General features: G+C 48.2%; 1 protein-coding gene across 1 annotated transcript; it reads right to left on the bottom strand.

The window, feature by feature from the left end:
• Positions 1 to 2,541: 2,541 nt before the first annotated feature.
• Positions 2,542 to 17,188, bottom strand: LOC127206458 (adenylate kinase isoenzyme 5-like). The gene is made up of 4 exons (XM_051165734.1): positions 17,000 to 17,188; positions 16,008 to 16,124; positions 10,775 to 10,966; positions 2,542 to 2,654 (listed from the first exon to the last, which is right to left on the bottom strand). Exons 1-4 carry the CDS (start codon positions 17,186 to 17,188, stop codon positions 2,586 to 2,588), a joined length of 567 nt encoding a protein of 188 aa, XP_051021691.1. The 3' UTR covers positions 2,542 to 2,585.
• Positions 17,189 to 24,518: the final 7,330 nt, after the last annotated feature.

Consider the following 24,518-nt stretch of genomic DNA (forward strand, 5'->3'; position numbering starts at 1 on the left):
CTGTGTGCACGGGAGAAAACCGGGCCTTCCCTGGGCGTTGCTCTGTTTAGACCTGTAGGGTTTTAGTCTTCAGTGGAAAGGTTACTACTATTCATATGATCCCAGAGAAAGAAAACCCATGCCCACAGTTTATGTGCACAGTTTATATCTGTGTCTCTAGGCTCTGACTTTTTAACACACTCTACAAACATTTCTTGGTTTTGTGACTCAGTGTTTGGTAAGTTACACTCTTTCTTCTTTAGAGGGGAGTGGGGCCCAGGATATGAGTTGCCAGTGACTCTTGGACACAGGAGGTCCCTTGACCTGCCCTGGAGGACAGCCTTTGCATCCAACTTTACCCTTAGGATGTAGTTAGCCAGTCAGACCACCTATCGTGGGTGTTACCAATTTGCATGTGTGGGAAACATGGAGGCACCAAGAATTAAAACATGTAAGTTCTCAGTAGTGGCAGATGTGTGGGGACTCCAGTAGAAAACCCGGGTTTTTGTAAGCTTATAAACTAACACAGAAGACAGTGATGTGCAAATAAACCTAAAAATCCCCTAATTAAGTAAAATAATACAGATCGAATGAGCTGAGCAACCCTCAGTGGCAGGGCTGATTAGCTTGTAGTATGAGAAGTAGCTCTGTGGATCAGCTGGCGGGAGGAGGATGCCAGAGGTGAAGGCCTGGAGCCAGGGAAGAGCTTTGAAGACAGGCAATGTGGCTTGAGCCGATGGCTGAGAGGAAGGATCCAGTTGATGGCGTCAGGGCGGGCACACGAGCAGTTCAGGTACAGCTTTGAAAATGGGTCATAGCCAGGGAGTGTGCATTTGTGTTCTGAGGTTGTCCACACAGAACCTTCTGCTAGGCAGAAACTGCTAAGGTCCATTCATTTTTATGATCCCCTGACTTTGTGATGTCACTTGGAGCCGTTCACATGAGCAATGTGTGCAAAACTAATTTCCATTCCCAGCTCCTGGTTTCTGTTGAAGCTTTCCAAAGTAGCTGCCCACTAGCTTTTGGAACTCCAGGCTGGCTTCGCTGCGTGTCTGCTGCCCCATTTTTTCATCCAGAGCTGTGGGTGCAGTGGAGACTTAGTCCCTACAGAGTCACTTGTTTTGAGGTTTCATCCTGTAGCAGCCCTCTCATCTTTGCTCAGATACTCACGCTCCCCTGTCAAGTGTGACAGCTTGAGGTAGTGTAAGCACTTGACAGCTGTGTGTGTTTGGGAACACGACGCGCCCTTTCTGGTAATGGAAACCTAATTGTAACCAAAGAAACTTACGTTCTTGTCTAGCACACGCTGATATTTCTGTTTAGGAACCAGTGCTAGGGAAAAGGAAATAGCAAAATGACCATGTATCACGAATACATTAACAGTTTCTCTGTAATAGCTCAGATCTGGTCTGTGGCCAAAGTTCAAATCATAAGAGTGGATCATAATCTTAACTATTGCTGTGTTTGCTTCTGTTTGGAATGAGAGCTTTTAAATGCTTTCCAGAATGATGTGAGTTACAAATAAATAGAGAAAGAGTTATCCTGGCTTCCATTTATTTCATTTGTACATAACTGTTTGGTGGGGGAAATTATTTTAAAAGTACAGTTCTGTCCTGGAAACATAATCTGTACTTACTCACTCACTGAGGAAAAGAATCATGCAAACTGATTGAGCACAAGATGCAGGCATTTCAGAAGACACTTCAGCTCTGCGCACAATGCCACGCTTCACTGCTGTGATGGTGGCACTAACTCATGGAGTGGGCCCGTGACACGGCGGACACAGTGCAGGAGCTGCTGGGAGCCATGCACTCGTGTGCCCTCTCCAGCGTCAGTTGTGATGTTGTGCCTTTCTTTTTATTTGGCACTGTGTCAGGGAGTAATCATCTCGGATGAAAACTGCAAGATGGTTCTGCCCAGTATGTGAAGTAACAAATCGTCTCTCGTGCTTTTAAATTACTTCTGGTCTCTGCTACATTTACATATTTGCTACAATTTACATAATTGCTGAGCCTCACTGCCACGTGGAGAGCGGCTGGTACAGTTAGCTAGCCTTGGGACAGTGTCAGATTTTGCAACATTTGTCAGGTGTAATACTGGCTTTATGCCTTGTAAGTGCTCCACAGGGCATTTAAAAGTCCTACCAGGGCTCTGGGCCCTCTCGTGGATGGGAACTGGAGAAGCAGAGCTAGTACCTGATGAGGTGTCCAAGCTTGTCCCCATGCTAATGACCCATATCCAGGAGGAACAAATAAATTGGTGAGAAGAAGGAAGCTGTGATGGAAAACTAGCGATAAGTTCTCCCTGTGTGATGGATCAAACTTCAGCTGGCCCTGGGCACAGACAGATCTCACACTGCATTTCCCGCCCTGACTTTGCGCTGAGGTGTGGCCTGGGGACAGAAAAACAAGTGTACCAGCATGGAGATGGTTGTCTGGAGGAGGAAAAGGGGGACAGTCCCAAGTATGCCATGCATGGCTTCCAGATTAACCCTCACGTGAGTACACTGCACAGGAAACAGCCAGCAGGATGGGTGGGCATGGGCACAAGGGGAGGCGTGTGAAGTCCATGGTCCTCTGTGTCCACTTAACAGCTGTGCATCTTCTTCAGAAAACAGACTCGATAGCTCTGCAGAGCTGAAGAAAAACTTGATCTGGTGTCCCCTCTGCGTTTACCTGTATTTGAAAGGAAAGGAGAGTTACTAACCTTCTGGCCGCCTTTTAGATATGATCTTTTTTTTTTTTTTTTTAAATAATGAAACAAGATTACCTGCTTTTGCCTGGCAAATTTAAAACATAGTGTCCGTCCCCTGGACCCACAGAGACCAGAGTAAGAAATGATTGTTTAAAAAGTGGATGCCTGGGGCTGGAGAGGTGGCTCAGTGGTTAAGAGCACTATCTGCTCTTCCACGTGTCCAGAGTTCAATTCCCAGCAACCACATGGTGGCTCACAACCATCTATAATGTGATCTGATGCCCTCTTCTGGCCTGCAAGCAGAACACTGTATACGTATAAATCTTTAAAAACCAAAACAACAAAACGAGTGCCTGTGTGGTTGGTGTTAGAGGCCTTTAGTCACAGCACTCAGGGGGCAGAGGAGGGCAGATCTCTGAGTTTGACCCCAGCCTGGACTAAATAGAATGAGCTCTAGGCCAGCCAACGCTGCACAATAGGATCCTGTCTCCAAAGTAAATAAAAAGCATAGCCCTAGATGAAAATGAGAGCATTGCTACCCATTTATTAAAATGGTCCAAACCCCAAGGCTGATGTCACCAAATGCTGACTAGGCAGTCTTGGTTGCTGACAGAAGAGAAAAACTGGTACGGTCGCTTGGAAGGCACTGCAGTTCCTTCAGATACCGTTCCAGCAGCTTTATTTCACACGTAACCCAAGATAGCCTAGACCTGCACGTGCACGTTTATGACCGCTTTCTTCATGATTGACAAAGAGAACGCTTCCAAGTTAAGTAGGTAAGTGATCTGGGTCACTCAGCATTGAAATGAGATGAGCTGTAATGCAGAGGAAGAGACTTAAATGTGTATGAAGCCAGTCTGGAACGCGTACACTGCATATGTAGTTCAGCCCTGATGACGAGAAGAGCACTGTCAGGGTTAAGTGGGAGGAATCTGCGTGGAGTCGCTGGAACACAGTGTGCAACACTAAGGCATTGATGTCAGCCGCTGCCTTTGGGTGATAAGTAGAGGTGCATCTGTTGACAAATGGACAACATTGATAGTTGAGGTGGTTGTATTTGGGGGGTGGGGTGTCTGAGAGCTCTTCCATTTTCCTGTGAACCTAAAAGTGCCTCTAAAGCCTTTAAACAGCAAAGGGAAGGCTGTGCTCAAAATATTGTTAGAAATAACAGACACTTGGGCATTACCCTGGTAGTTCTGAATGCACTGGAACACTTAGGTCAGGGTGAGAGTAAAACCTGACTAAGAGGGGCAGGAGCAGGGGTGCAGGGAAGAAAGCAAACCTAGGCTCGAGATGTGCAGATGTGCTAGGGGCAGAGTCAGTAAAGACAGAGGATGCACCAAGTAGAGAAAGCCAGCAACAGATGGGAGTGGTTTCCCTGGACAGCCAGCCAGCCACTGGGGATTTCTCCACAGCCCCTGTTCATAAAGCTGGGACCTGACTGCCATAAGTGCTGCGGGGACCAGAGATGCTGGTGCATGGCCTAGACATGGCCCTGCTTACTGCAGGGGAGCTGACGTGGGGGCATCAGGGGAACTGAGCTTCTATCCAGCTGCCATCCATCCCTGACGAGCCTGCATGTTGGTCAGTGAGTGGGCAGCTAACTGGAGCTGGAGGCACCACTCATGTCTGGTGACTGGGCTGCGGCCCTCTAAGAAAGGGAAGGTTTCCAAAGACGGCTGTAGCCAAATTTGGGGAGGATTGTGGCTAGAGAGTAGTGCAACCTGATGTCTTGAAGCCATGTGGAGAGAGGTTCGTCAAATGCTAACGGGTGGAAAAGTAACAAGAAGGAAGAGGCCTGGTGATCACAGGTGCCGGGTGCCTAACACAAGTGATACTAACTTCCTGATGCTTGAATAAGCCACATTGTCTGCATTCCAGCCTCTGACGGGCTCCCGAGCCGATTCCATAACTTGAATATGTGGATAGTACTGCAAACACAGGTATGCAGGGGACAATTTTCTTGAGGGTTATTTGGGGAAACTTGAAGAAACACTTCATGTTTTTGTTTTTTGTTTTGTTTTTTCAACTCTTTTTACCTACCTACATTAGTTTCAATTTTGCACGCAGAAATCCAATTTTTACATACTTAAAATCCCAAGAACTATATCTAACAATATGTTTATTAACTTTTGTTTTCTTCCTCCTTTTTGAGACAATCTCAAGTATGGCAGGCTGGCCTCATGTGACAGGGTGACGTGGACTTGGTCTGCCTCGACCTGCCAAGTGCTGGAATAAGAGATCCACGATAGGTTTATACAGTCCTGGGGATTTGTACTGCATATTCATGGTCAGAAACAAAGCTAGGTTATATTGATCCATACATGGGTGATTAAACCATGAAGATAATCTAAGATGTGACTCATAAGAGTCAGGGGTTGTGGTTGGTTCTCATGGAGAAGAATGGTGTCTAAGGCGAGCGAGGCACAGTGGTGGGTCTGTGCGTCTGCTCCTTGGCCTATTGGGTGGGTATGTGAGGGCTCATCTTACTGTGCAAAGTGTACACATTTCGGAAGTCCGTCGAACGTATCACACTTATATCATGGAGCCTCTCTTGAAGTACTCTGTACTCAGCGCTCGTCTTCTGAGCCAGAGGCTCTGCCTGGGACCAGGGCTTGCCTCTCCTGTGTTTAGGTCCCTCAGCACCTGGCTTCCTCCTTGTCTCCTTTTCTTTATCCTCATGGGAAACGCAGGATTTGCTGAGTGCGGGCATATTCCATGCTGAGATCCCACACTGACCACAGAGCACAAGCGTGGGGCTCACTGACACAAGTTCAGCTGGAGTTCACACTGTTTGGAGGTGTGTGCCTGTTCTATGAAAACAAGACACGGAAAGGTTCCCGGGGTGCCAAGATTGTACAAAGAGCTGCCAGCAGTAGAAGAAGCGGAGTCTGCACTCTCAGTAGTGCTCTGTTGTCCCCAGCACACCTCAGGGCTTTGCCCTGCGCTCCTGGACCTGCTTCTAATGTTACATGAACTAGAGCCGAGCAAACGCAGGCGTGCGTGCCTTCTGCTTTGATGCTCTATGCTAGTTACATCTAACTCCATTTCCTTCTTGAGACAGTCTCACCATGCCAACTTGGTGGCCTGGAACTCTTATGTAGAGACCAGCCTTGAACTCCTGTGCCTCCTGAGTGATGGGATTAAAAGTTTACCACTAGGCAAATTGTCTTTTTAAGGTGTGTGTGTGTGTGTGTGTGTGTATCACTCATGTGTTCCTGCAGAGACCAAGTACTGGTGTGTACCACTATGCCCATCTTTATTCAGAGCCAGTAAGATCGTCATGGCACCCCCAGTATTTGACAAAAGGATGTAGGTCAATTCTGAACACAGCATACGCAAGTAGGAATGTATAGTCAGGAAGCAGAGTGGAGGCCAGTAAGTACAGTATTACTAAGAGGTAGCATACTGGCAGAGGATGTTTGCTAGCTAACCCCACCTACCAATTCCTGCAGAAGATAAGCCAGATGTGGTGGCCTATGCCTGTAATCTAAGCACTTGGGAGGCAGAAACAAAAAGGTCAGGAGTTCAAGGCCAGTTTCCCCCTGATAGGAAATTTAAGGTCAACCTTTATCCTGTCACAAATAGGACAAGCTGGGATGATGAGACATTCCCTGGGAGATGCTGGGGGTGAGAGGTTACTCATGGTGGAGATGGGGGAGTGCTGACGCAGCAGAGTCTTTGCTAAAACTGATTTGTATAGGAAGCTCACTGAGGCTTGGAAAGTTCTAGAGCTTGCCAAACAGAACAGAAGGTCTTTACCCTTATCTAGTTGGACAACTGCTCTTGAAGACAAGGTCATTTCTCAGCATTGCATTCCCAAAGTCTGGCAGAGAGGTTCAAAACACAACACAACAGTTGGTTGAAAAGATTGGCCGACTGACATGCTCTCTTCCTGCCTACAGGGACTACTGCAGGGAAGCCCAGGTAGGGTATCCTGGGCTTCACTTGAGGATACAGGGTCTCTCAGGAAAACCACACAGAAAGCCAATAAGTGCCAGCTCTGAAGGGCAATGCTTGGGTGCTGCCATTGGACCTTAGAGCTTTCACAGTATCCTGCCCAGTTCAGGTTTCATGGAATGACTTCTTCATTTTGCATCGTGACCTAAAAACAGGGATTGTTTTGTTTTTAATTGAAGAAAACTGTTCCCCAAACACTCATACTGTGCCCTCTCTGAATTTCTCCTTGGTTCTTCTTAATACTTCCTCTGTCCCAAAGATGTCCCTGTTCATCTCAGTTGCCATAGAGAATTTTAATAGAAAAATAAGTGCCTCTCGTAGTTCTGTTTATAGCTGCAAAGGAATGAGACAGAACCAGTTTCCATGCACAGAGCTAAGTTTTGTTTTGTTGTGAGACAAAGAGACATATAGCCCAGGTTAGCCTTGAGCTTGCTATGCAACCCTGGCTGGCCTTGAACTACACCTCCCGAGTGCTGGGGCTACAGGCATGTATCGCCATGCCCAGCATTCTTGTCCAGTTCTAAGATCCATTTTTGGTGCTTCCAGGCTTAGTACTCTTAAAGCAGTGAGCTAAGAAGATGCTGGAGCAGAAAATAGTTCCCGGGATTAGCAAAGTGAGAGCAAGGCTCCTGTAAGCAGATGTAAGGGTGAGCTGGCCTGCACCGCAGTGAGCACAGTCTGGTTACTGCCGCAGCCTTCTCAGTCAAAAGGAATTTCATGATGTACTTTACCCTCAAAGACTCCACTCCTGAATCTGCAGTTAACCACGATATCTTTGTGTGTTCACTGGAAAACTAGGTGAGCGAGTTTGCTTCTGACAAAGATTTGCCTTCGTGTGTCTGAAACTTGACCGGAGCCCTGTAGTGAGGGAATGTCCTGATCAGTATTGAGAAAGTTAGGCTTGCTCTCATTTGTTTTTAATCAAACAGCCATAAACGAGCCCACAGGAACTGGCACTGGGAAGTGAGGCAGGGGCCTGCCTGGTGGCTGCTCATCTTCTTTCTTGTCTGTGGATGTGTGATCATGCAGCTGGTGGTTTCCTGAGCTGTATCTTTGGTGATGTGGGCTTCTGGAACCAACCCAACTGTTGGAGTGGACTAATGTTAGTGTTTGCACCACTGCCTTCTGTGCTGGGTGCTTCGACAGGTAGCCATGGGTGACGACACCCACCGCTCTGTCCAGGCTGTACTCGGCCCAGTCAGTGCTCCACAGTGTTTGCCCTGCGTGGGTGGTGGGACTCAGAAATGGGTCTTTATATTTTCAGGAACAAGCATGTATTCCTTTAAATCTTGTGGGGAATGCTTTTCCTCCCTCTGAGAATCACAGACTAACGGACCTGCAAGAATTCTAGCGGCCACTGTCAGCCCACTTTATATCAGGAAGAGCCCTAAGCAAGATGACTTACCAAGGCTCCCAAGACTGGCCTGGGACTTTCCAACACCCAGAGCAGAGTTCCAGCAATATTTGGTCAGTGTTGGCACGTTTCACCCCCCAAGTGCTCCGTTTCCAGCTGCTGCTGTAGTAGTCAATTCACCCACAGGGGACAAACTCTGACTCCCCGGGCTAGTTCACCTATCTGCAGGGTTCTGCCCTGAGGCTTGTACATCCCAAGGAGAAGAGGGTGAGCATTGCTGGCAGCTGCGTGCAGGACAGGACAGGAGGGGGAACCTGCTGTGTGGTTCCCTCCTCTGCTTTCTGAGCAGGGAGGCAAAAGCCATGCACTGTTTCTGGGCCACCCATACATCTAGGCTTGGAGCACATTGTATATACAGCGGACCTGATGAGGCAGTGGGACCAAGCGGCGTCTCCCCTCTGTTCTCTGAAAATGGTGTCCATTTTCAATACTGACAAAATAGATCATAAATGTCCCTTCCCTGTGGATCCAGCTGCCAGCATCCCCAGTAAAGGGGAAGCCTGAGAGGTGAGCCAGAGGGGCCTGGGGACTTGAATTCTTGGGGAGTGATGAAGTGCTGTAAGGACTGCAGATGTCAGATTTCTCTGAGACTCCATCAGTTCAGGGTCAACGAGCCATTCACCTGTGAGGCTTAGGTTCAGATAATTCAAGAGAGAGAAGGGTTTTTTTCCTGACATGGGATAAACTCTGGCTTACCCAGTCTCAGGATGGAAGTAGAAGCTCCCTTCTACCTGGAGGGTCTCTCGGCTGCTCCAGGCAGCACAGGATGGACAACTTCCTGGATGATTTAGCATTACAGAGGTTCTTGCTGCCCTGAGTTTATTTTTATTTTTAAGTGTATGGTTGCATTGTATCTGTGCACCGTATGCATGCAGTGCCCTTGGAGGACAGAAGAGGGCGTCAGATCACCATGTGAGTGCTAGAAACTGGACCCACGGCCTCTGGAAGAGCAGCCTGTGCTCTTAAGTGAAGTACTAGCCTCTGGCCCCAGCATGCACATGGTGACCTTTTTTTTTTTTTTTTTTTTTTTTTTATCTTATTCAGGGGTGGGTGCGTGCATGCCAGTGTGCAGAGCACAGAGGGAAAACTCATGGGAGTTGTCTGTGTTCCTGGTGTGTTCCTTATACTGAGTGGGTCTTGGGCCCTGAGCTCAGGTGCCTTTACCCACTCAGCCATCTTGCCAGCCTGTTTTGTTTTGTTTTTTTCAAGGTATAAGTCTTTGTGGGTTTTTGTTTTGTTTTGTTTTTGTTTACAAATGGCAAAAAGTGATCACAGCAAACACTCCAGAAAAAGTTCAACATCCTGGGATTCTATCAAGAGGCACCTGTTAGAAGTATCTTAGCAAGGCTTGGGATTCTGAAAAAGTGGACATGGACATGTTTAGGAGGCTGGGAATTCACTCTCAATAGTTTAACCCAAGGAATGGATACTGTAGCCTTAGAGATCAGTTTCTTATGGCTGACTGGTACCTGCCGTCCTGGGGACAGCAGGAAGTAGTCTGTACCCATGTACCTCTTCCTCCTGTTTCCTCAGCTTTGGCCCTAGTAATTTCCCAGGGCTCCCAGCAGCTTCCCTTCACCTTACCTTCTGGGGTACTCTCTCCAGCAGACAACGGGGTGAATTCCAGGCTACCTCAGCCTGGGCTTGTTGGCTCCTTTTTGATGTGTTCCTACAAGCCTCTCTATACATTTTGTTAGCTCCCCCTCCCTCTGGCGTTTAGTGCCATAGACAAGTGAGTGCCCTACCTCCTGACTTCCCGCCTCCTGCTTGTTAGGTGAGCACTCCACCACTGAACTGTACCCCAAGCTCCTCAGGCTCCTTATCTTGAGACAGAGCCTCAAGGCCCAGCCAGGCCTTGAGCTTGAGATTTTTCTGCCTCAGCCTCCCCACCATTCGGGACTTCAGGTTTGTGTTTCAGCCCCTGAACTTGTCTGTCTTTTGGAAAAAGAGGTTCAAGCAAATATGGTGGCACCCGCTACAAATTAATGTCTGTGTTCTTATGGCCATTCAATTTTTTTTTTTTTTTTTTTTTTTTAAAGAAAGGATCTCGGCTGGGCAGTGGTGGCACATGCCTTTAATCCATGCACTTGGGAGGCAGAGGCAGGTGGATCTGTGTGAGTTTGAGGACAGCCTGGTCTACAGACCAAGTTCTAGGACAGTCAGAGCTGTTACACAGAGAAACCTAGTTTCAAAATAACAAAAGCAAACAAGACAAGGTCTCACTATGTAGCCCTGACAGGCCTGGAACTTGCTATGTAGACAAGGCTGGCCTTGTATTTATAGAGATCTGCTTCTGTCTCCTGACTGCTAGGATTACAGTTGTACATCATTATGGTCACACACACACACACACACACACACACACACACACACACACACACATGTTTATATGTTCAACTTTGGTTGAGAAAATAGCAAGGGAAGAAAGCAATTCATAATTTGGCCTCAATCCTGGAACTGCCTTAGCTTCCTAGATCTCCTAGGAAAGCTTGCCTCAGCCAGGTAGTGGCACACGCCTTTATTCCCAGCACTTGGGAGGCAGAGTCAAGCGGATCGCTGTGAGTTCGAGGCCAGCCTGGTCTACAAAGCAAGTCCAGGATAGTCAAGGCTACACAGAGAAACCCTGTCTTGAAAAAACCTAAAAGCAAGCAAGCAAGCAAGCTTGCCTCTACTTTTTCTCTGAGAAAGAAGCAAGCAAGCAGCATGTTTGAAGGAGACGACACTCACCTTTTGTAGCTGTGTTTTTGTCTCGTAGTAGGCGATGACAGGGATGGACGCTCGGTGGTAGGCCTCCAGGCGCTTGGCAATGGTCTTGGCAGTGTCCTCCCCACGCTGGCTGCTCTGGTTTCTCTGCAGAAGGCGGTTGGTCATGGTGTCTGCTGAGCAGTCCATGCAGACCACCAAGTGTGGGTCTCTAATCTGGGGTAAAGGAGCATAGCAGGGTCAGCATGCAGAGTTCCTGAAAAGGTCTAAGAGCCCATCTGTTCCTGGGGCTGTTTGTCCCTCTCAAGTGCCCCACACTACCCTGCGGTCGAGTTGAGACTGGACTTTGTGGTGATGCTTACCACCTGCTGCCTCATAGCTGTCTTGCTCAGCTTTCTGGTCAATGCACACAATGCGGCAATTATAAGCTACCTAGGAAGCCAGTCTGTCCTTCACTCTGAGAAGAAGGGTGTGTGTATACATGTGTGCATGTACATGCCTGTGTGTATATGTATGTGTGTGTGCACACATGCATATGTGGGTGATGTGTATGTGCACACAAGTGTGTGCATGTGTATGTATGTTGCCCCTATGTAAAGTTGTCCCTGACCTACTGAAGCAAAGCTGATAATGTCCTCCTTCATGCCGTTGGCATGTCTTATTTCAGCCACAAAACGCCCTGTTGTGGGTGTGCGTTATGTGGAGGTGGGGGTACACAGAGGCCAGGCACATACAGACTGGAGTCAGGCTATGAGGACAGGAGTCTGGTGTAGCCACCTTTCACTTGGACCCTGTTCATTCTTCCACTGAGACACTGAGCGCAGCCTGAGCTGCCCTGTAATTGTGGAGCAGTTGACAACAGCGGGAATGAGGCTACAGGCTCTCAGAGACGAAGTAAAGGCCTCTTAAACTTTTTCCACCCATGAGACCCACTGTTTTGCCTGGGTAATTTTTATACTACCCCTGGTGGGCAAATGTATAAAAATGGCCATACAAATTAAACATTTGCTGATAATAAACGACAAAGAAACTAACTCTTAAACATGCGGTATACATATAATTTCTCCAGAAGAAACTACGTTTTCTGCCTGGTCTTGTCGAATACTTACTCTAGGGAAAACCAGCTTCTTTCCATAATGTTCAACTCCTCTGCCATTGCCAACTAATGAGAGTCTCAGCTAGCCCCTGGGAGAGGCCATGGGAGTGGAAATGCCAGGCTGGCTAGCCCTGAGCCCTGCTCCGCAGATACGTGTCTGGATTTAGCCAGTATCTAACTACTACAATATTGGGGACCTCACGGGAGAACCCACCAGTTGAGCCTATCTAACTGCATAACCATAAGAGATGAAAACAAATTTTCTTTTACACTGCCTGACTGGACCACTTCCTAGAACTCCCATCTCGCATCTCTGTGTCTTAAGTTCCATGAGCCCATGAGGGCATCCCAGGATGGTTGAGCAGGCCAGTGTAGGCATGCTGTTTGGCATGCAGCAGCTTCCTTCCTGCTTTGGACTCCCACCTCAGTGTGCAGGGGTTACAGGCCTACTACTGGTCCTAAGTCTTAGGTATAGAAGGAAATTAACAAATGTCCCAACAAATGAATGATGGTGACCATGGTGAGATCAAGCTCTCCATATCCCCAGGAGTCTCCTAAAATGTCCTTTGTCCCTAGTATCACTGAAATGTACCAACTGTACTTCCCCATTCCTGGTCACCAGGAGCTGTCCCCATACCCTGCACTCCATCATCATGTCATGTTCAGGGCACAAGTAAAAGAAAGTGTGTCCACCCTCTGAGGAAACTGCCTGAGGGGTTGAGAGCCGTGCTGGGGCTCATGCCACACTCAGAAGCCTGCTTCTGTAGTAGTCTGGCCTGCCTGCCTCTCCTCTGACCCTCAGCTGTAAGATAGGGAAAGACTTAGGAAGGCAGCCTGGGCAGGGAGCTTTTTGCTCCAGGGATGGTTGGGGCTGCACTGAGTACCCTCCAAAGGACCAGAGCCTGGCAGGCCTACAGATCAAGCGACTTCACAGGCACCTATATCTCACTGCGGAGGACACAAGAACCTTGGCTCACTCAGCTCTGCTGCTTTTCATGGCCAGTGAGCGGGACCACGAGGAAAGGGGACACTACTACATTCTGTGAGGTCCCTGGTGATAGCCTCAAACAGAGAGAACAGTAGATGCACAGGGCCAAAGGACCAGAGTGGGGAAATCCTTGAAAGTCTGGTCTCTGGCTTTTCAGAGGAGCATTTGTACATGAAGGCTAGGTGACGGTGCAGGAGAAAACAACCCTGTTCACCAGCAGAGGGCGAGGTTGGGAGGCAGTTGTTACTCTGGATAGCTCCCTCAGAAACAGTGTCTGCCTGGCCTGCAGGGCTCATTTCCAGGCCACTTTAGGGAACAGAAAAGATAGCTCAAGGGTTTAGTCATAAACAGAGGTTATTTGTATCTAAGCTGGAGCCGGCCCGGAAAGGCCAACTGGATCAACACAAGATCAAGCAGAGAGGTTGCTCCAGCACCCAGAGCTTGGCCGTGATGACCAGTCCACAGTTTGGGGCTCCATGGGAATGGGGTCTCAGGCATAGCACCTGACTTTGAGCCAGTGGCAGGAGGCATTCTTCACACCCCAACTGTCTGAGAGACTTCCCTGCCAAGTTGGTTCCTTGAGCTCAAACCACAAGGCTTGACCTCACGCTCGTGGATCCATGAACACAGCTGGCACATAGTAATTACATCTGGAAGTGACATGAATCAATTTACATATATTTTTTTCTTTAAAATCTAATAGTTTTTTGAGAATTTTAAATAACAGTTTTTGATTATATAATAACATTTTAATTAATACCTAAACATCTTTAAAGATTTCATTTTTATTTATGTGTCTGCATGTGCACACCACAGTTAGTGTGGGTGCTCTCAGAGGCCAGAAGAGGGCATCAGATATCCCGGAGCGGTAGTTACAAGCAGTTGTGAGCTGTCTAATGTGAGCGCTGCTAAATGAACTGTGACCTATGGAAGAATAACAACCAGCCCCTTCACTCTTGAGCGGCCTTTCCTCCTGCCTGTCCTGGACTCACTTTATAGACCAGGCTGTCCTTGAACTCATAGAGATCCACCAGCCTTTCCTTCCTGAGTGCTAGGATTAAAGGTGTGTCCCACCACACCCAGCATTTTGTTGTTTGTTTGTTTGTTTTCTTGGTAATATTGGAGGAAATTGTTTTTTCATGGCACTTACGTTAAGCATATTCCTATGTGGCCAGTCTCTTTGTTCTGTTTAAATTTGAGGCAGGAGCTCAATTTGGGGGCTTCTTGTGTGGTTCATGCACACCTGCTTAGTTGACATTAGGATCTGGTGACACTACACTTCTAGAGTATGTAAAAGACTGACTTTGAAAAGAAATAGACATCTCCCTTAGTGGTTACTGGTCCAGGAGTGATGGGCACTGAAACTGCCCACCCACCAGTGAGACAATTCCAGCTACTGAGGACCAATGGGATTCAGGCCACATCTAAAACCTGGATCAATGGGGTCCACAGTGGGAGGGAAATCTGATAGAGGGCCTTGACCCCACACTGCTTGGGCTCTGGGCAGAAGAGAAAGAAATGGTGGGGCAGGAAGGTTAGAGTTGTGTGGGAAGGCGAGGGAGCACTCAGTGCCTCAATCGTGCTCCTCGGCAGCGGCTGACACCAGGCTGTAAGGATGGTGTCACCATGTGGCTGGGCCATACCCATAGCAGTCCTGGGATGCGTGTGGCTGGTAGGCTGTTCGTTGGCTATGCCTGTATCTTCTCCAACTCCCAGTGGTGCCTCTCATGGTTTGTAACTAACTCCATGGGCATTCACTCTGGGATCCTCCATCAGGTCTAGCTTTAAAAACTCCAAATGGAGGACTTAAGATTATAATGGTGTTGTTGCTTTTTACTAGAAAGGGGCGGGAATAAGAGATGCATATATTTACAAAACTTCTTATTATTGCCAACATGAGGGTCTCAGCAGATTATTCTAACACATCTCCCAGAGCAATTTCAAGAAAAGAATTCTGTACCCTGAACCCCTAAGCTGGGCATGACCTGCACAGCTACTCCCTGTCCTTCAGCACTGAGCCACCTCTCCAGTCCCCTTTGGCTGTAGTTGGAGCTGGGCAGTGGAGGTACTCTTGAGGGAAGTAACACAAAGCAGACCCAAGAGTGAGGGAAACCCAAGGTTTCATCACTTTCATCTTTGCGCAAGTGTTAGAAGAGGATGGAACTGAGTGACCCCAAATCGCTGTCCATCAGTTGTCATCAGTAAGTTGTCACCTCACTGTGTGGCGAGGGGACAGTGAGCTGTTGTGAGTGCCTTCATTAGGTGTTCTGCGCTGGATGGTGTGGCTGGGTGCTGGCCCTACGAGCCCCAGGGATGATCTTTCCTCCCCTTGTCCACCTACAAAAGTCACTTCACTTTTAAAAACATCAACCGAAAGACTTCCGATGGGAGTACTGCAGAATGAAACAGTCGTCACGTCTGCCTGACCTTCTTGCAGGTTCCGGAGTCAGTCTTAGTGTAACAAGTATGGTCACTTGCCTGGACTTCAGGAGTTGCAGGCAAGGTGAACAGTATGTACCATAGGGCCTGGCCCAAGCAGGTCATCCTCTGGCAGCTGGGACAGAGGTTGGTGTTCCTGTGATGGCCAGCAGCCCTGTGCTACTTCCCTCACTAGGCGGGCACAAAGCTGGGGGTGACACAGGGCTGGGATAGGAGTGGCGTGCATTGTGGGTCCCTAACTCCTGTGACTACACATCTGTCCTCCCCCCGGGGGCTGACTGCCTCTGCCCCCTACTGGCTTCTCCAGGGATGGGGGGGGGGGCAGGAGTGGGGAGGTTGTCTACCAGCAGGCTCCTTTCTCTTCAGTGAGAAGGAAGCCTTGGGTCTTTTGTGGGACATCCTGCTGCCCCAAACAGAATTAGTTTTCTGTGAAGTTGCTGAAATGGGAAGAGGATAAGCCTGGAATAGGAAAATAGACCAATGCAAAGCGGGGAAATCCAGGGATGGACTGAACGAAGCACCCCAAAAACTCAGCAAGCCTGACCAGCACTTACTCACCAGGCCATTCCTGCCCTATCTTATATTGCATCTCTTTAAAAAATGTGTAAGTTTCCAGTGTTTGTAATGGAAAGATCTGATCTGTGCTACTGGGCAAGAGAAGGCTTTGAATGTATCCCCTAAGCCAAGTGATGTTCTTTCCCGCTTCTGAGTAGACATTGCTAACATCAGCTCACCCTTCGTCCAAATTCTTGCCCTTGCTTCACCTCCCGGGGGTAGCCTTCAATCAGGAAGCCCTTGGTGTTGGCCAGGCTGGCCACCATGGCCTCCTTCAGCAGCTCCAGGACGACACCCTACAGCAGAAAGAGTGGTCAGCGTGGGGCCTAGCGGCAACCCCCCACACCCACCAGGTTCTTCTGTGAGGGGAGGTTTGGGCAAGATTAACGACAGCTGGGCCAACCTCCATGAGACCTGCCCCATTGTAAAAAGTGGGCAGTGGAGGTTAGAGGTGAACGGCAGAGCTGTACAGAGGGATGGAATCACACCATGCAACAGATCCACTTAAGAGGTTTAATAAGGAGACACACATGGAGAGAGAGGGGGGGGGGGAAGAGAGAGGGAGAGAGGGAGGGAGGGAGAGAAAGAGAGAGAGAGAGTGCGCGCGCGCGCGCACGCGCGCACACACACACACACACACACACACACACACACACACACACACACACGAACCAGGTGGAGGGTCTGTTCTTTTATATCACCCTGGGCAGGGCCACGGCCCCATGGCAGGTAAGCAGTGACATCACAGGTAGGCAGGCTGTAAGCAGAATCCTAACATTCCTACCTTTTCCTATATTTAAAAATGAGGGCTGGGCGGGGTGGTGCACACCTTTAATTCCAGCATTTGGGAGGCAGAGGCAGGCAGATCACTGTGAGTTCGAGGCCAGCCTGGTCTACAAAGTCCAGGACAGCCAGAGCTACACAGAGAAACCTTGTCTCAAAAAACCAAAAAAAAAAAAAAAAAAAAAAGAAGAAGGAAGAGGAACATTGGATTGTTTTTATGGAAGGTAAGTTAAAGCATCTAAATGTGGGTAATGGAGAAAAGAGATAGAAAAAAGCAATAGCAACAAAATGTCCAGATTATATAGTGAAGAGGAAGGAAAAGTTCTGTCTTGAAAATTCAAGAGCTTGGCTGCCAGGGAGGAAGGGGGGCGACGGTGTCTCTGCTTACCGAGGGCACCAGGTCTCCACGCTCCATGATGTCACGGATCAGTTTGCTTCTTTCTGACTCCAAGGCCAGTTCCTGGCGCAGGAGCTCACCAGTAGAGAGATGGGTGAATCCATATTTTTCCACCAGTTTCTCACACTGGGTGCCTTTGCCAGAGCCAGGGCCACCTTGGGAAGGAGACACATCAGTCATGCACCTCAAGTCTACCACTTCCCTTTGGGGGACGCAATTGCTTCTTCTAGTGGATACTAATTGTGTAAAATAATGGGTGTCCTGATGATGTCTCACGTGTGTTTACGATGTGCTCTGCTTGGGCCCACTCACATTCCTCCCCCCTCCCCCCTCCCCGCAATGCTGAGAGAGGCTCCGGAGGCCATAGACCCTGCTGCTGTGATGATCTACCTGAGACCACACCGCTCTCCAGCTCCCAAGTGGCCAGAGGTGTCCCAGGCCCTGCACAGCAAAGTGCAAAGTCTGAGCAGTGGTATTTCAGCCCTTGAGCAGCTCATCTTATTTACCCTCCCCCACCTTTTCTTTTTTAAAACTGATTTTAAAAACAACAACAACAACAACAACAACAACAACAAAACCGAAAACAAAAGTAACCTTCCAAAGTGTCAAGGAAACCCAGAGAGACTGTTCCACATTGAAGGGGGCCCGGGGAACCACTAATGGCCACATGGGACTCTGAGTTAATTTGCCAGCTTCACAGGGCACTGGTGGGTCAGTCCGCTGGTTCCAGTGAAAGCCAAAGATGGCCTACAGATGTCACTGTGGGAGAGGAGGAACCTCTGGTCCCCTGAATGTAGGAAACCAGGCTCAAATGCTCTACAGCGACGAGACACCTGCCGCCCACAGTCACCTCAGGCTTCACACGTGCGTCACGCCTCACCTATAATTCTTCTGTAAGTTTGTGCCAACTTTAAACTGATAAGATCTGTACATGCCTGAGGATGTGGGATTGTTCCACATACATGTTTTCACCGAGTGGTCAAACCAGATGAGCGAGCGCTTCCATTTTCTCAAACACCATCCTCCCATTCCGTTCCTTCCGGAAACCCGCCATGCCCTTTATGATAAGCAAGTTAATAAGGCACAGAAGAAAGCCACTCAGGCTTTCATTTACATGCGGCTCCGAGAAGTTATGCTAACAGAAGTGGAGAGTGGACTGACGGTGTCGGGAACCTGGCAGGGACACCCGGTTCCTTCAGGAGGACTTAGAGCATCTGCTCTTCCTGGTTCTCAGCGACAAATGCCAGGTCCTTCCTCCTTTTTATTCCCCAGCTTTTAGGGGACAAAATTAAACTATACTTATTTTATGTATTATGTGTGTGAGTGCCTGATCATGTATGTGGGTATGTGTGAGAGTGTGTGTATGTGCACATGTGTTTGCTATGTGCATGTATATGTCTGTGTATGTGCACATGTATCTGTGCGCGGGTGTGCGTATGTGTGTACACGCACATCGTTGGTGCTTGCTCATGCCTCCTAATCATAGCTTCCTGTAAAGGGGATATTTGAAATAAAATGCAAAACACAATTGAGCTTCTAGCCTGAGTCACAACTCTCCTGGGCAATGGGAACTTGCTATTAAGGAAGTTTAGCAGAAGGGCCTCTCAGGCTTCCTGCTGCGGCAGACAAGCCAGTAAGGGTACACGCGTTCTGTTGTCTGCTCATCCACGTAGCTGCTTTAAGCCAAATGGGGAGGTTCAGACTCTCCACAGCATTGCACAGATGGGCCAAACATAATAGGAAAACAGCAATTACAGAGGCTAGCAGAAACAGGGCAGGCTGCCACAGCAGCAGCCTGCCCACTAAGGCCACGCTTGCTCTGAGCTGTGACCGTTGCTTCCCTCTAAAATAGGAAGCCAGAGGACTGGGACAAGAGGAGGACACTCAGAGGAAGATGTGCTTCCAGGTAAATGACTAAGTGGGGCATGAGGGGTCACAGCTGAGCCCTGGGATGCCATGGTACTTCTGTGGTCTCTGATTACCTGGAAACTCTTTTCCCAGGATGGCTGGTGGCTGGTCATGTGAAAAAGATATTTTCCAACTTGGCTTCCAAGGCCAAGATGCTGTGCTCCAAATATTTCTTTCCTTCAGCCTCCTACTAATATGACTATTACAGGTTTGCTCCTCTGAAACGTTACTTAATAAATCTGGACACAAAGGCAATTAAAACTCTCCATCTCAAATTGACTGCAGCTGTGTGGATCGGCGCTGCTGCCCCAGTTAGAAGCCTTCTGTGGAGCAACAGCTGCGGATTCTTAGCATTCTTGGGCCAAATGGTGTGGGAAGGCTGGGATTTTAAGCAACCTGTACAATGGCATGCTTATCCCCTGGCTCTGAATTGGGGAGCAAGTGTGCTTTCCTTATTGTAAAAGGCATAAAACCTGCCCGCGACCACACAGTGTTTCACCTTGTCTCTGATACATCACCAAGGCCCTAAGTTAGCACTTTTAAATAAAGGGGGGGGGGTTGATATCCCTTTAAGATAATTTGATACATGGGCCAAAGTTCTTCTGAAGAACCCATCTCAGACGGAAGAGTCTGTGCTCTCCAGGGCCAGGTGACGGATGAAGATGGGGGCTGTCACACAGCTGCCACCTCACTAACGTTTAGTGTGTCCTTACTGTAGGCTTGTACCCCTCAGCACACCCACGCACAGCCCCACATGGTGTGACTCAGAGTCTCCATGACGCTCCCCTTTGAAGGGGATCTCTTGAAGTCTTCATGGGAAAAAGTGGGAAGTCCTTATTGTCTTTTTCTTTCTTTCTTTGTTTTTCAAAACAGGGTTTCTCTGTGTATCAGGCCTGGCTGCCCTAGAACTCACTTGTAGGCCAGGCTGGCCTCCAACTCACAGTGCTAGGATTAGAAATATGCACCACTATACCTGGATGAAAATCCTTATTTTCCAATATCAAATGGAATTTTAAAAAATTGGTCTATTATGAACACTGGTGCCCAAGATTTGATCACGTTCCCTTGGCAGGGAGGCCCTGCAGGCACACAGAGGAAGGGATGCAGGCTATCCTGATGAGATCTAATAGGCTGTGGTCATATGGTAAGGGAGGAGGGCCCCATGTCAGAGGTCTAGGGGAGGGGAACAGGGCGGGAGAGGGAGGGAGGATGGGGACCAGAAGATAAGGTCAAGAGGATAATAATCAGGATATGATGTAAATAAATTGAAATTAAAAAGGTAAATTGGCCTTTACTCCCAGCACTCCAGAGGCAGAGGCAGGCAGATTGCTGTGAGTTGGAGGCCAGCCTGGTCTACAAAGCAAGTCCAGGACAGCCAAGGCTAATGCAGAGAGACCTTGTCTCGGAAAAAAATAAAACAATAACAACAACAAAAATTGGTCTATTGAATTTTCCAAGTGATCCCGAGTCGCACTGCAGGAACAAAGTAAATAATTGGCCTGGCTTTCTACTCGGCCTGTCTGGCTGAGTGAATGCTGTTCTTCTTGACCTGGTGTTCTTTGGACCAGACTTTTACCAGTTTTCATAACTTGGCCTTAAATGCAGCTCTTGGATTCTCAGCCTGGGCCCTTCAGGGTGAGAACCGGTATCCTAAGCAGTTGCCGGGCTTTGGGAAGGAAGGCTGGGAGGTATAGCACACTCTGGTCCAGCGCAGGCAGATGAAGATGGCAAGCAACCAGCCACATCCCAGACACCAGCGAGTGCAGGCACTTGAGTTTGGATGACACTTAGTGCTGAGTGCTTTCCATGGTAATGGTGCTGCGCTGGGCACGCACTGCTGTTTCTGTTCTTACTACCCGACACCTCATCTACCACCTCACGGATCACTGAGGAAGTGCGCTGGCCTGATTTAAAAAGCCAAATCCTGTATTTGTGTGAGGTCACAGTCAATATTATAAACAAATTTCCACAAACCATGGTAACTTTTCGCCCTCCACTAAGTGCGAACGATAGGTGTTTAACCTGGGGCTGTTATCTTTTAGGAAGAACTTTAAATTCACACTTTTATATATTTACAGTCACATAGATAGCCGGCTCGGGTAGCTATTTTAGATTTTGAGCATGTAGAGATCATGTAGCCCAGGCTAGCCTTGAACTTGATGTAGCCAAGCATGATTTTGAACTTCTGGCCCTCTCGCCTCCACTTCCCAAGTGATGCGATTATAAATATTCAAGTATTTGCCATAGCACCCAGTTTACTTAGTGCTGAGGATTAAACACCGGGCTCCGTGCCCAGGGTGTTAGTACTGCCAAAGGAACTGTAGCCCCAGCCCACAACGCCTTGGGCGTTAGTACCGCCAAGGGAATGTAGCCCAGTCCACAATGCCCTCTTTGGTGGTAACCTTGGTTTAACCTGAGGCCTACCCACGAAGCTCTTCCTTTGGGGATGTTGCTGGGCGCTGTCACTAGTGTGACACTGACTGTGCAAGCAGTCTTGGAGCTAAATCTCCCTTCCTGACATGTGTTGTAAAGGGCCAGAGAGAGAGAGAGAGAGAGAGAGATCTACCAATTAACCCCTTCTCTGCACCTCTGTGGCTATGGAGCTATGCACTGTCCCTTTAATGTTCCTGACCTTTGCCTTCTACCTGGGGAGACAGTCAACCTCCTGCATCTTGTCTGTGACTTTTTTTTTTTCTCCACGGTTGTAGTTCTTGGCCAGTTGTCAAGCTCTGGGTCTGCTTTTGAAAAAGTCTTCAAAAATCTGTCTGCTGTCTATAATCGCACTATAAATGCTCCTCATCTTTTCTCTCAGGAAAACCCATGATGCTTGGTTCCTGACTCCATTTCAGCTCTGTCCTGAGTTATACAAACCCAATCCAAAGTCAGAAGTGAAAGGGAACAGCATCACCTAGAAATGTCTGAGCATGTGCAGACACGTGAGCTCCACCAGTATCTATGAATTTCTGCACGTGTACTTGATAGGTCAGTTACATACACTGGATTTAGAGAGCTCACAGGATTGCATTTCTCTACAGCAAAGCAGCAGACAATGTTTGCTGGGCTCAGATTGCTGTGAGAGAAGAGCTCCAGGCCTGTATTTCCACACTAGCCTGCAACCTTCCTTCCCACCGTCCGGCCTCAGCCATGCGGACGTCTGCTTGAGCCAGTGTTCACCACTCTACTCCACCCTTCTCTCTAGTGGTGTCTTCATGTTCCCTCATTTTCCAGCTTGCTGTTTGTCCTCATCATGACCTCACCAAGCTGATCTGTTTCCTTGACTCTCTACTCCCCCTTAAACCCCTCACAGCTGGACACCAGGCCCTGACTGTAATGAACGCTTTGTCTGTCTGAAACTATGGTGTCTGCCATGACAAGCACTGCCCACTCTGTATAGACAGCCAGCTCTTGACTTCATTTGCAGCCACTCTGAGCTGCAAGTATTCCTTGAAAGAGTCAGAAAACAGAACCGGTTGGGTCATGTGATCTAACGTTACCACAGCTTTAACACCTCTTGGTGACTATCTTCCTCTTCTGCTGATATGAGATGCTCCTGGTTGAATTTGAATATTTCTCCAAAGTTGTTAGTGATCATGAGATGGGAGGCAGAGACAGATACATCCCTGAGAGCTTGTGGGCCAGCTATCTTAGCCTACTTGGTTTGTTTTGTTTGTTTGTTTGTTTTTGTTTGTTTTTTGAGACAGGGTTTCTCTGTGTAGCCTTGGCTGTCCTGGACTCACTTTGTAGACCAGGCTGGCCTCGAACTCACAGCGATCTGCCTGCCTCTGCCTCCTGAGTGCTGGGATTAAAGGCATACACCACCACACCTGGTTCTTAGCCTACTTGTTAAAGCTCCAGGATAGTGAGATTCTGTCTCAAACAAAAGGTAGAAGGTGCCTGAGGACTAGTAGCCAAGGTTGTCTACACACACACACACACACACACACACACACACACACACACTGCACAAGCACAATGCCTACATGTGCACACACATGAATACACACACACACACAAACACACACAGTCTTCATCTTAGCTCTAACATTGCATCCTGTACAATGGTTAGACACATCTTTAGGTTGTGGTGCTATTTTCCACTCTTCAAAGGTGAATAATCTGCAATTATAGCTCTGAGACTATTACATATCGTTTGCAAATAAATGTACCCCATTTCTAGGTCATCTCTCTCTCTCTCTTTTTTTCTTTTCTCCAAAATCTATCCATTCCTGCCATTGAAACTTTTCTCTTTAAATGACAGTGACCTCAAGCCCCAGCTCACTGTTTTGTGACTAAATAGTTCCTTTCAGAGGAAAGCTATCTTGCTGCTTAACTGTGACCTTACTGCCCAGGAATGACCCTGAGCCAGCTGGGACCCACAAGCCACATGAGACCTTCTATAGCTAACACAAACTGAGTTGCAATGTGCTGTTGCTGGGAGCTGAAGCCCTGTGCCTGGTCTGACTAAGAAAACTATATCTTTAACTGGCCAACATTTCTGTAAGTTCTGAAAGCCTTGGGCAGGTATTTTGGTGGATGTGCTGAGCCATGCCACTGACAGGCCAGCTTTGGGTCATATGAGAGCTTTATATGGGATCCTGAGAACAGCAGACAGGCATCCTTATTATAATGGTCTGGAATCTAGGAGGTACTTGGCAACTGTTGGACCAATGACTGGATGATGAGCTCTCTATGACCCCAGATCAATAGGAGTTAATAGGACCCTGATTCTAGGCCTTGCTTTAGACCTTCTGAGTGGCTGGGAAAGCATTGATTTGTCTCTTTTCTGGGGCCACAGACTCCCTGCATCCTGGCTTTAATTAAGAGTTGTTGATGGGATTACACAGCTAAGTAAGTCAGACAGCCCTGACCTTCATGACATGTCAAGAGCCACTCTGCCTCCATGGCCTGGTTCCTTCACCAGATTCCAGGAAGGTTCCCTACTTTGGACTGCACTACTCCATCATATCCTAGCCTTTTTTCACAGGGTTCTGGAAGGACGGTTATCCTGATCTGCTACAGTGAGGTCTGGAGTATTCTCTAAAGTCCTATGTTTGTGGTAAAGCCTTGACTCCTCAGCTTGGCACCATGGAAGGCAGGAGGTGGGACTTAGTGGGAGACTTTAGGTCTTCAGGGATGTTCCCTGAAGGTGGCTGTGATGCTGGCTCATTCATTTTCTGTTTCATGGCCTGGCAATGAGGTGAGAAGATCTGCTCTGTGATGTGATCACACCACAGCGTGCTAGGCAGGTATCCCACTACTGACTCACAGCCTTGACTTGCTTCTGGAGCTCTGTTCAGCCAGGATGCGGCTGCTCAGGCCTCTTTGCTATGGAACTGGCAGAGTCTTGTTTGCAGCATGGTTACTGCAATGAACCAACACACCTAGGGGGAAAAAAAAAAAAATCCCCGACCAGGAGAAATATCTGTGAACATTTGCAGTGCTGCCTCCTGGAGACTCACAGGGTTAGAAGATTCCCCAGGAAAAGGGGGGCAGGAATCTACAGTTTACTTTGAACTGTGTAAGAAATAAAGAGCACTGGGAAGAAGACAGATCTGCGCAGAAACAGATCTAGCAAGACGCTGACAGTAGAGTGCAGTTGACA

This window comes from Acomys russatus, chromosome 23 (assembly GCF_903995435.1).
Source record: "Acomys russatus chromosome 23, mAcoRus1.1, whole genome shotgun sequence".
Classification (NCBI taxonomy): domain Eukaryota; kingdom Metazoa; phylum Chordata; class Mammalia; order Rodentia; family Muridae; genus Acomys; species Acomys russatus.